Genomic DNA, 12,500 nt, shown 5'->3' with positions numbered 1-12,500 from the left:
TGGCAACACTAATGATCAGCCACACTACAGAAACACACAGAAGAAAGCAGAAAAGCAGGTGATATTTTTGTCATGTCTGTATTTTTTGTTTCATTTTCACAAAACAGGGTACAGGGGAGGAAAAGCCTTTGAATAGAACCTGAGGTATTTTGCATCAAGCAGCCTAAGGTACCAGAAGTTTTCCTTTTTAAAAACTTGCCTATTTTGTTTTTCTTCAATGTTCCTTGGTTACGTTGCTATTTACACAACATAATAATAATAATAATAATAATAATAATAATAATAATAATAATTATAATAATTATCATAATCATAATCATAATAATAATAACATCAATAACAACAGGGTTTTTTTTAGCAATCGGGACAGCCTGCATCATTTTGTTACACGTCTTTAAATAATTAGAACATCTTTTCTTGAAAATAGAGGGAGAGAGAAGATAAAGGAAGCATATAGGGACAGATGAGAGAATAAAGAGGAGGAGTGAACACAATACAGAACATACAATACAGTCACTACAGCAGCACACAAGGTCTGAGGGCCCAGTTCACCGAGGATGGGAGAGGAGAGGAGAGGAGAGGAGAGGAGAGGAGAGGAGAGGAGAGGAGAGGAGAGGAGAGGAGAGGAGAGGAGAGGAGAGGAGAGGAGAGGAGAGGAGAGGAGAGGAGAGGAGAGGAGAGGAGAGGAGAGGAGAAGAGAGATCGGTGGCTCTCAACCTGTTGTTACCGGGGCCCACTGGTGGCCCGTGAGGATATTGCGAGTGAATATTATTATAAATTGTAAATTTTATGTGGGCCCCAAGGAAGCTTTGAGAAGGAAAGGAAATGGTCACGTGACTGGGCTGCCCCATGACACTTTCATGGACACTTTCATGGGAGCCAAACTACACCCGGAAGTTGCAGAATGCAATGAGAGTTTAGTGACCAGCTCACAGGGCCGGATCTACCATATGGGCACTTTGGGCACGTGTCCTTGGGCCCTTGGGCTCCAGGGACCCCTCAAAAAGAATATATATATATTGGATTTTTTTGCTCCACAGAAAATGTCCCTGCTAATCCAAATTAAATAAATGGTGTCTAAAAAGATTAGTGTTTTATTGTTTGTGAGAAGGCAGCTGAAAAGTGCAATTGTATGTAAAGCAGCAACACTGCGCTAGATTGGCTGTTGTTCAAGATGGGTGGGTCCACTGGGCTGTGTGAGGTTAGGTGGAGAGGTGACCGTGATTATGGTGTAATAAAAGACGTACGTCCGCCATCCAGCATTGCTTTGTTTTCATTCTACATGCATAGTGCGTCAGGTGGCTCGACAAAAAAAAGGTGAAAACACTGAAATACACTGGCGAATTCTCTTACCCATTTGCTTACTATGTGGGTGACTGGGTCAAATAAAAAAGAATGTGTTTTGTACTGCCTGGCTGTCACTCTGGGGCGGGGTAGGCTACTGGGACTCTAGGCCAATATAACGGCATAAAAACGGCCCAAAACAGCCAACATTTTGCACGTGCACAAAGATTTATGCATGCATGTGAAGGGGGGCCCTTCGAGCTTCAGTGCCCAGGGGCCCTCAGAGGTGTTAATCCGGCCCTGCCAGCTCATGAACACTATTTCTGAATGGCTGAGACCTTTTGTAAAGTAATCACTTCTGTAAAATAACAGAAGACATGTAACACATTATTGTCTGCTGTGTTGCTTTCCGATGTGTACACTGTGTAATTTTATAGAGGTATGGTATCTAAAGAGCACAAAGCACCTTTCTGAACGTACCAAGTATTGCGAGACTTCCCACCGTTTCCTCTGTCAGTCAAATCTCGCGATACCTCAGAGCCATGCAGAAACGATACCTGCTGCTGTTTAGATCCTCAAATAAAATTATATACTGCATGTGCACTCTGTGCAAGTTGAAAAGCAAGTGATTAGAAAACTACCTGTGATATGTATTATTTTATATTCCTGAACCAATTATATGACAATTATATGACATTTTCTTGCCCTGACCCAGGAAATGTTGAGAACCAACGTGTTGCATCATGAATACCCATAGCCATCCCGCACCGGGAGAGCAACGTGTTTAACGTTTACCCCCATTTCATTTCATTAGATTTTCTGAATTATTTTAATTTGAATTTCTTCTCCACTGCAGGATACGAATATACTCGCATTCGTTTTATCATTTGCCCTTATTTTCTTGTGATATACCGTTCCTTCATTTTTATTTTATTTTTATTAATAATAATAATAATAATAATAATAATAAACCTTTCTTTTTTTAATTTATCAGACCTATCAGATCAAATAAATAAACGACTAGCGAGGGAGTGAGGGACATATGAATGTATGTATGCATGTATGTTCCCTGCTGGGCTTGGCTCACAGAACGATCCCCTGAGAACAAACACAAGTAATGATGATTGTGTGTGTGTGTGTGTGTGTGTGTGTGTGTGTGTGTGTGTGTGTGTGTGTGTGTGTGTGTGTGTGTGTGTGTGTGTGTGTGTGTGACACCTGTCTATTTGTAAAAGGTCTATAGTCTGAACTTTATGGTGAGATAGACAATAAATGTGTATTTTGCTGGACTGTGATCAGGAACCAGTAATGGCAATACCTGTTGTGTGGTTGTAGGACTATCGTCTAGAATGACCAGCGGTTCCCAAACATTTTGGGCTGTGCACCCCCTGTTACCTCTGGACCTAGCTGACACACCCCCTGTTACCTCTGGACCTAGCTGACGCACCCCCTGTTACCTCTGGACCTAGCTGACACACCCCCTGTTACCTCTGGACCTAGCTGACACACCCCCTGTTACCTCTGGACCTAGCTGACGCACCCCCTGTTACCTCTGGACCTAGCTGACACACCCCCTGTTACCTCTGGACCTAGCTGACACACCCCCTGTTACCTCTGGACCTAGCTGACGCACCCCCTGTTACCTCTGGACCTAGCTGACACACCCCCTGTTACCTCTGGACCTAGCTGACGCACCCCCTGTTACCTCTGGACCTAGCTGACGCACCCCCTGTTACCTCTGGACCTAGCTGACGCACGCCCCTAGACGGAAAGGAAATATATGAACTTTTCTTTTTAATATGCGTCCCAGGTGCATGTATTTTAGTTTTTTTAAACATATATGTTATATGTTTAAAAAAACTAAAATACATCGCATGGATGCACCTGGGACGTATCCTCAGTGATGTATCCCAAGGTCATCGGGGTTCCGGGTCTCCCAACATCATACCCCTCACTCAGGTGACCCAGCCGGGGTGATCAAGCCCCGACTTACGCCCTTGATCAGTCCCATTAGGGAAAAACCAGGGCCACACAATCCGTTCCTCCTGAACTACTCTGCCGGGACTGGGAGGTACCATTCTAGCGTGTGGAAGGACTAGGCTCTGTGCGTTGACTCCTGTCCGGGCCCCTCCTACGTCTCACCAGGTCAGGCCCTGTGCGTTGCACCAGAATCCCAGCACCAGGCACTTTATTCAGGAATGGTGGATTCTCGAGCCGCAATGGTTCCGCAGGCTCCACCTTGCCCTTGGTGGTGCCGCAGGCTCTGCTTGAGGCTTGAATGGCCCTCCTAAAGGCCTCACCGTGGGTTTGTTGGGCTTCTTCCTCACGGAAGACACAGGCTGGGGCACCAACCCATACTGCTCCCGGGTGCCGTCTACATTCTGGCTGCCACCCGTCTCTCCGGTGGTCCGGTGTTTAATATCATATATGTGACATATTATTCTAAATTGGCCGCCTGCATATGTCTCTACATATATGTACATATATACATATACAGTATGTGGACATATATAAACTATATACAAGACATCTATTATATTTCATATCCACATATGCACATACAGTATATGGCATATATGTTCATATAACATATTCTTGCCACTCCCTAGAAGGTGCTCGCGCACCACAGGGCGTGAACGCACCACAGTTTGGGAACCCCTGGTCTAGACAGGCCTGCATGTGTGGAGAGGACATGTTTTTCTTCAAAACCTCTATCTTGCGTGACAGGACCCTCCTATTTGCATATCGTCATGTTAGCCCTCAGGAAATGTTTGTCTTCCAAAACATTCTGCGTAAGACTGGTTTATACTTTCTCTTGCAACGGTGCCGTTCACTGAAAACCACTGATATTTATTATGAATATTTTGACGACACTGCAGTGCGACGGAGTATAAACCACTGATATTTATTATGAATATTTTGATGACACTGCAGTGCAACGGAGTATAAACCACGCCTTACTTTATGCGTGAGATCGAGCGGATCACCGCAGGGTGCAAGCAGCCTCAGGCTCTATGCACAATAGTCATTTTGGAAAGAACTTGGGCCTCTTTCCTGCTTCCTTCACAGGTGTTATCAATTATTCTTATTAAGGCTCTGTTCCATTATAAGCACAGCTGGTTCTCAAACCGTTTAATATCAAGGACCCCCATAACTCTGAGAGAGTAGGATTGGAACCAAATGGACCTTTACGGGTGCATTTGATTCCATTTGGAACCGTCTCCACGGGCCAACATGTACAGTAGACGGCAGCACCCTGACTCTGTTTGACCAGAATGGAACAGAGCCTTAATTAGTATCATCGGTAACACCTGTGAAGGATGACGACAATAAAAAAAATCCAAAATGGCTGCTGTGCCTAGAGCCTATATTGTGGATGAATCCATGAACACACACAGCACTGAATAGAGCAGGTGTTGAACCACTTCAACTCTACATGGTTCCATAAGAATACCGGAGAACTCGCCAGTTTGCCAAGTCGCCGCAGCGAAAATTCTTCATCAATGTCTTCATCGTTATGCTAACATGCTGTCTTCATCAGTGTAGTAGGTCAAACTCACAGATGTTATAGTTCATTTCCAAAGTGATCAAATTATTTTGTGCAATTAAATGGTCAGCTAGATAATGATAAAAAGGTGAGTAATAGTATGTGAATACCAATGATAAGTATGGGCCTACCATTTCAGGAATTGTTTACTAATGAATGACATTGTTTCGGTACATACTAGTGTCTTTTCTGTGCGTTATTGTGGGGAAAGATTCCACCGAAAATTGCCGATCGACATTGTCGAGCAGATTGTCAATCTGCTATTTTCTGTGAAAGTCTTCCCCACAATAAGGACGCTGGGGTGACACATGTGACACTGACTGGTGTCAAACGTGTGTCACGCTAAGGTGTGAAGAGTGTTTTGGAAACACTAATTGACTTGTTATCAAAGAAAGCAGAAATTTGCATTGCCATGTCAGATGATCATTCCCCCACCCCCCACACACGCAAACACAGACACACGCACAAACACACACACACACACACACACACACACACACACACACACACACACACACACACACACACACACACACACACACACACACACACACACACACACACACACACACACACACACACACACACACACACACACTGCATCACTTTCCCCAATAAAGAAGGAACAGCACATATTGCTTGCTTGAATTTGTTGACTGTGTTGTATTTTTTGTAACGAGCGTGTTTTCATAAATACGATACAGCGGGGGGAAAAAAAGGAACCAAAATCAATAAAGGAAAAAAAAGGGAAAAATAAAATAAAGTCCACATAAACATTATATTAATTCTCATTACCAGAATGAACAGATACAATAAATTAAAAACTATAACTGAACAAAAGAAAAAGTCCACTAAAAAATAAATCCATTAAAATTGCTATATATATTCATATTGTATATATAGTACTTGTCTGTCTGTAGCCAGCCTTTCTGGTGCATGCTCAGTGGTGAGTAGGGGAGAGGGAGGGGGGGGGGGGGTTATACACGGCTTTGGGGGGAGCAGGGCGGGGGTTTCGTGGAGCGATACATGCGTGTATAAAAACTCCCAACGCATTGAGGGACCATTTCACCCCACCCACCCACCCGCATCACACCGCCCACCCCAACACAAAAATAACCCCTCAATTAAATCGTCCCACTGTTTAACACTGGAATACAGGGAGCCAATGTCTGGGGGGGGGGGGGGACACGGGGACGCATTGTGCTTCTTGGGGGGGGGGGGGGGGGGGGGGGTTCATCTTCATCAACAGTCACTAGGGAGTCATCGCATCGACAGACAGAATGGAACACGGGAGGGGATCCTTCATTGTTTGGGGGGTTGCAGTTCTACCTGCACAGTCAGTGCTTTATAGGGAGAGAGAGAGAGAGAGAGAGAGAGAGAGAGAGAGAGAGAGAGCATTGGAGCAAGTGGAGTCGTCCCGTCCCCCCAACCATGGGGAGGTTCCAATGGGCTTCACAGGGAAATTATGAGGAACAGTTTAAACATTTAAGCTGTTTTATTTCGTGGCTATTCAAAGAAATTCCCCATCTACAAGCTCACAAGTATATCTATTGTGAGTTTGAAATGCAAATTACACAAATCTTCTCTTATGGGTGTCCCTGGCACAAAATAGTTTCGTATGGGATACATATGGGGCGGGGGGACCACTGCATTAGAGAGAGAGTGATAGAGAGAGGAAGACTTTGTGCTGTGCTGCTGAGGTGAACAGGGACCAGTGCTGTATGACAGGGATCTATCTGTCTGTCTGTCTGTCTGTGTGTCACTCTTGTTGATCTCGTCATTAATGAATGTGTAGCGCGGGCCGGGGGGAGGGGCAGGGGGCCAATAGAGCCATGCTAAGGGTTTTGAGATTTCGTCGAATCACCAAAAGTTGGGGGGGGGGTTGGGCTGTTTTCAAATCACTACGCTAATACACCCATTTAAGTGTACATTTTGACCCGCTGGGGGGCGAGTTATACTTGATATCTTGGGTGCTCTGACAAAAGGAAAGGACCCACTCTCCGTGGGTCATGGGGTTGCGACATGCGACACTCTTGCGCCTTGGGTCTGTGTCTTTATGTGCGCCAGAGCAACGTTCACCTTCAACACCCCAACGGCTGCCCCCCCAACTGACGATCCAAATCCCCCCCCCCGGGCCCCCCCAACTCGCGTTCTTCAGCCTGCGCTTCTATTTGGTATTCTGTAGGATTACAGTCTGCACAGTCTGTCTCTCAGTCCGCTAGAGGGCTACACAGCACCAGTTAACCCACGCACATTGTCTCTCTTTTGTGTGTCCGTCTTGTTAACGTCTTTCAGGCTTATCAGTTCTTAAGTCTTTTTTTTAACACTATCTTGTGTGGGGAGCACAGGGAATGCTCTCCCGCTCCCCTGTGTACCCGGGTCCGTTTGTTTTGGTCCCATCTAGGGGCCTGTTCTCAGGGGGTCCATTGACTGTCAGGACACCTCGATGATCTCCATGCTCCCGGAGAAGCTGGACTGCTTCCCGATCTTCCCCAGCTCTTCCCGGGACCGCGACTCTGTGATGCCGTCCTCGAACTCCATCTGACAGCTGCGCCGCTTGTACTGCTTCTCCGACGCGGGCCCGCCACTGCCGACCGTGCCGTTGGACATGGCCGACGCGGCGGGGTCCGGGCGGTCCCGCTGTGCCTGCATGGCGGCCGCCGGCGCCTTCTCCCGCGGAGACTTCTCCCGTAGTCGCATGCCCTCGCTGCAGCCGAACGCCATGTACGCTGAGCTGCTGCCGAACCGCAGCGATGACGACGGCGACTCCTCCTTTCCCGTGTCTCCTCCTCCTCCTCCTCCTCCTAGCTCCATCTCTCCCGCTGCCCCGAAGTGCCAGGGGGCGTCGTGGGGCGCCGTGGGGGTGACAGGGGTGGTGGCCTGGACGGTGTCTCTGTGTTTGGTCCACATGGCCCCGGAGCCCACGGCGGGCTGCGAGGGCAGCGACAGCTTCAGGCCGTCGTCCAGGCTGGGGCTGCGCTGGCCCAGCGCCAGGCTGAGGGACTGCGGGGGCGGCTGCTGGTGCGAGTGGATGGGAGAGCTGTTGGCGCTGTGCTTGGCTTTCCTCCTCGGCCGGGACGACGAGGCGTTGCACAGACGTAGGGGCCCGTCGCTGCTGCCCCTCGCTGACCCCAGGCCTCCGATGCTGCCCCCGCTGCCCGGCGACGGAAAGGGGGACTCGGCCGAGTCGGGGCTGTCCGGGCTGGGGGAGAACTGGGGACAGATGCCGTTGGAGACGCCCGTCCCGGGGCTGTCCAGCTTGCACAGCTTGGGGACGTCCTCGGAGTGCGTGGGCGCCAGGCGCAGGCAGTGAGGGGTGCTGGGAGAGTACACGGACTTGATGTCCAGGGAGAAGGAGCGCTTAAGCCGGTTAGTGTCCATGATCCTCTCTGCGGAGAGGTGCAGGCCGTTGATGCCCTGCTGGAGGGAGGTGGGAGACGGTAGCTTGGTTTCCGTCGGGGTCAGGTCGTCCGCCATCGCCTGCGACCCAGTGCCGACCCCGTTGACCTCTGAGCCGCCCGGCTGGCCCTTTCCGTCCCAGTCGGCGTGGTGGGATCCGGCGCCGAAGGCCTGGAGGAAACGCAGCTCCTTCTCGAACTCCAGCAGCTGACCCAGGAAGTTGAAGTTGGGCGATATGGAATGTCGCCGGTCCTTCACGAACCTGAATGAGGTGGGGGAGAAAAAGAAACAACACATTAATGCCACCGTAGCAGTGAATACCATCTGAGAGCTCCGTGAAATGGCTGGGATCCATATGATGCTTTCTGATATGAACATAATAATATATTATTATAAAATGATATGAAGTGGCTGGGATCCATATGAGGCTTTCTGATATGAACGTTTCCACGGGTGAACTAGACCTAGGGTGTGAACTTTTTACACCACCATACAAAACATGAACCCTTTGTCAGTGTTTTCCAGACAAGGCAGAAAAGCCCTATTGTACAATGCAGTGTTCCCTGGCAGCCATTTAACAATTGCACTTCTCAGGACTGGAGGGGTGGGTGGGTGGCAGGGTGGGGGGGGGGGGGGGGTAGTTCGAGAGAACCGTCTAGCATTTCCTCAAACAGTGAGTGGGGCTGACACCTAAGCTCAGCTGGTGGCAGATGGAGGAGAGAGCGTACCTGTAGGCGTCATCCGATGACAAGCCCATTGTCTTCATGATATATGCAATGGCGATGGTTGCCGAACGCGAGATTCCAGCCAGGCAATGCACAATGACTCTGCAGTTTGACACCTTAGCTTTGTCTGTGGGGAGGAAACAAACAAGGCGTGAATGCCGTGAAGACACCACATCGCAGTCAAGTCCCACAAAACGCACCAGCAAAAAAATGTCCCACAGACGAGCACCCCAGATTTTATTTTTCTTTTTTTACACCAGCGAGTCTCTCAAGGAGACAATGGACACCCATTGAAAATAATCTGCCGTTTCCTCACAGAGTGCATAGGGTCACTCAAAACGGATATGTTGTACCTCTTCCCATTGTTAGCTGTGTGACTATAATATAGCATATGACTGTTTTCCACTTGTAACGTAACGTGGACGAGACAGTGTCGAGTTTCATGGAAACGTACTGTAACTGGAGGTGAATTCATTGTTTCGCAAAGAAGCACTTTCATTATTGGTTTGCTAGAGCGTGTCACTGTCATCCGTTTTGGGCGTTTTCACGCATTGGTTAAACCCTCCAGACTCGACTGGGCTCTGTATACTGTATACTTTTTTCACCGTCCACATCAAATCTCTCGCCCCCAAATAGCTGCTGTTGGAGAAGGCTAACGTTGTGGTCCGACTCCTTACCGATGAACTCGTTGGTCTTGTCCAGCCAGGGCAGCAGCTTCTCACAGTAGTTGTCGTTGACGGGGATCCGCATGAAGTGGCTCTCCTGGATGAAGTCTGGCTTGGGGCAGGTGTTGCTGGCGTTCAGTACGTACGTGATGCCATTCTGAGCCATCAGGTCCTGACGGACAGAGAGAGACAGACAGACAGAGAGAGAGAGAGAGAGAGAAGGAGAGAGAGAGAGAGAGAGAGAGAGAGAGAGAGAGGAAGGACACTTTAAAAAAATAATCTCATTTGGAATATAAAACCTATTAACCAAATGATGTTCGCATAGAGAACAAAGTGTCTGCTCTCCATAGGACAGTGGTTCCCAAACTTGTTCATGTCAAGGACCCCCGAATTGACACAGCCTGTGGACCCATATTTGAAAAGACATGCCAGGGACCCCATAAGAGAAGATTTTGACGGCTCTAGCAGTGATTCTCAAACCGTTTAATTTCAAGGACCCCCAGTTTGACATACATTAGGCTACGGACGCCCATTTGATGGCATTTCTATCTCTGGGCCCCCAATTTATAATGTAAAATCAATGTTAATTTAACTCTGATGGGTCCATTTGGTTCCATTTGTACACTCTCTGAGTTACAGACCCATAAGGGTCCAAACTATCATTTAGCTGGGGACCCCCTGGAACTCCCTCATGGACCCCCGGGGGTCTCCGGAGGCCTGGACCCCACTTTGGGAACCACTGCCATCGGATACCTTAGGCTGTTTAACAGGCACAACAATGGCATGCAGACTCACCTTGTTGAGCACATCCTTCTGGGAGCCCAGGTAGAGGTGCGGTAGAATGCGGGTGGGCCCCACGTTGGTGACAGGCATGCAGGGCTGAGACAGGCTCATGGGGAGAGCGCTGGCAGGCTTCGCCTCGCATAGCCCCGGGAAACAAGTGGAGAACGCAGCGAAACCTCCTGCCAAAAGGAAACAAAACAAAAGGGAAGAAAGAAAGCGGTTAGTTTACACCGTTTGGGTTTTCCGTGGATCAATCACATTGACTGGGAACACAGTGGATCAATCACATTGACTGGGAACACAGTGGTTGCCAACCAGCCTCTTGAAATAAGGAATCGTCCCTTTATTTGTAAACTAAAAGACGTGTCCCTTATTGAACTGATAAGGGACACACTTCCTTACGGTTTAAGGAGTCAATCAATAATGACACACATTCACAGTTCAAACGGCTCATATGCATATAGTCTCTGTCGGGTGAAAACCTCATATTTCCATATTTTTCAGGATTTCTAAAATATAAAAAGTAGAAGATGGACAAACTCAAAACGTGTCACTTCACGCTTGCAGATCTGCTACTTTTGATACTTTTATGATCACGCTCATGGGCATTTAATGTATGCGCAAAAACAGCAGTGATATACAGCAGCGATGTACTGTAATACAGTTTGTTAATCAATTCTTAAACCCTCTCTAGACTTAGATAACTGGACCTGAGTCTCTGTACTACTTGGACCGCTTTTTCGGTCTACATCCAAATCTCTTTGCTTTGGCTAATGTTGCCCCCCCCCCCCCATATATACAGTGAGATGTTATCTTTCTCTGGGCGTCCCTTATTTTTCTTTCAGGTAGTTTCCAACGCTAGCTGCGAGCTATCTCGTCAAATCTCATCACAAGCACTGGAGGGGGAAGAAAAAAAAAGAAAGAAAAACATTACGCAGCTCTTAGTACCAAAGAACACAGACACTCCAGGGCTTTCATTCAGATGTGAATCTGGGCTAGAATGTCTGGGGCCTCCTTCCTTCCTTCCTTCCCTCCTTCCTTCCTCGCCTGAGCGAAAAACCCACTCACAGAATAAGCCTCTCTGTTGCTTCTGCTTCTGCTGCTGTTTCTGTGCGAGTCGGGGTTAAAACTGCTGGGGCGGCGAGGAATGTAGTGCAGCCTGGCCCTTTAAGAGAGGCAGGCGGCTCCGCTTTTGGTGCGCGCGTGTGCGTGCGTGAGTGTGTGTGTGTGTTTGTGTGTGTGTGTGTGTGTGTGGCTCTGTTTCCTGCATGAGCTCATGTCCTGTAGCAGAGCATTGCGTCAGGCCAGGGGAATGAGAGAGGCCACAGGTGCAGGGCCAGTAACATCCCCCTGACAACCGCACAGCACACACACACACACATGCGCGCGCGCACACAAGCAACACACAGATAAACTAGTGGTCTGCGGGAAAACGTATAATAGCGTCGCTGTTGGGCAGAAACCTCTTATCTCCATATTCGAACTTTTTGTGTATTTTGTAAATTAGCGTGCTACTTCATCACACTACAGCATCACATAAAAGCATCAAAAGTAGCAAATCTACAAGTTCAACACTTGCATGTTTTTTATTATCGTTCTAAAAACTATTTAAATTAGTGAAAATAGCCCATCTAAAAGTGTGCTAGTTTAACTATACTATTTGTGAGACACCAAAACAGCATTGCATTAACTCACGGGAAAAGGTTCAAATGTTGACACATGAGATACAAGCTTTCACACACACACACACACACACACGCACACACACACACACACACACACACACACACGCACACACACACACACACACACACACACACACACACACACACACACACACACACACACACACACACACACAGACACGCACACACACACACACACACACACGCGTGCACGCACGCACACACGCACGCACAGCCACACTCATCCTTACTCTGCATTACGGCGGTTGTATAACTACTGGGTGGGGGCAACATGGGGGAAGTGAAGGGGGCGGAATGACCTCGCTGAGGAAGGGGGCGAGGAGACGAGGAGACGAGGAGAGAAGTGGGGAGCGCTTCCAAGGAAAGCCTGAGACCCAGTAAAGAGATTATAGAA

At 48.2% G+C, this 12,500-nt stretch overlaps 1 protein-coding gene across 6 annotated transcripts in view; it reads right to left on the bottom strand.

Moving 5' to 3' along the window:
- Window positions 1–671: 671 nt before the first annotated feature.
- The window catches only part of dusp8a (dual specificity phosphatase 8a), a 103,170-nt gene continuing 91,341 nt past the window's right edge, over window positions 672–12,500 (bottom strand). For 5 of the 6 annotated variants that reach the window (XM_083763339.1, XM_083763340.1, XM_083763341.1 and 2 more), the window contains 4 exons: window positions 10,413–10,579; window positions 9,630–9,789; window positions 8,956–9,079; window positions 672–8,489 (listed from right to left, as the gene is read on the bottom strand). In XM_083763339.1, coding sequence (XP_083619465.1) covers window positions 7,262–8,489; window positions 8,956–9,079; window positions 9,630–9,789; window positions 10,413–10,579 — 1,679 coding nt within the window. In that variant the 3' untranslated portion in view covers window positions 672–7,261. The remainder of the gene's footprint in view (window positions 8,490–8,955; window positions 9,080–9,629; window positions 9,790–10,412; window positions 10,580–12,500) is intronic. The other variant, XR_014569156.1, reaches the window with a different exon arrangement.

The sequence above is a fragment of the Protomyctophum parallelum genome (assembly GCF_964188405.1).
Source record: "Protomyctophum parallelum genome assembly, chromosome: 4".
NCBI lineage: Eukaryota > Metazoa > Chordata > Actinopteri > Myctophiformes > Myctophidae > Protomyctophum > Protomyctophum parallelum.
This window is presented reverse-complemented; position numbering and strand designations above follow the sequence as displayed.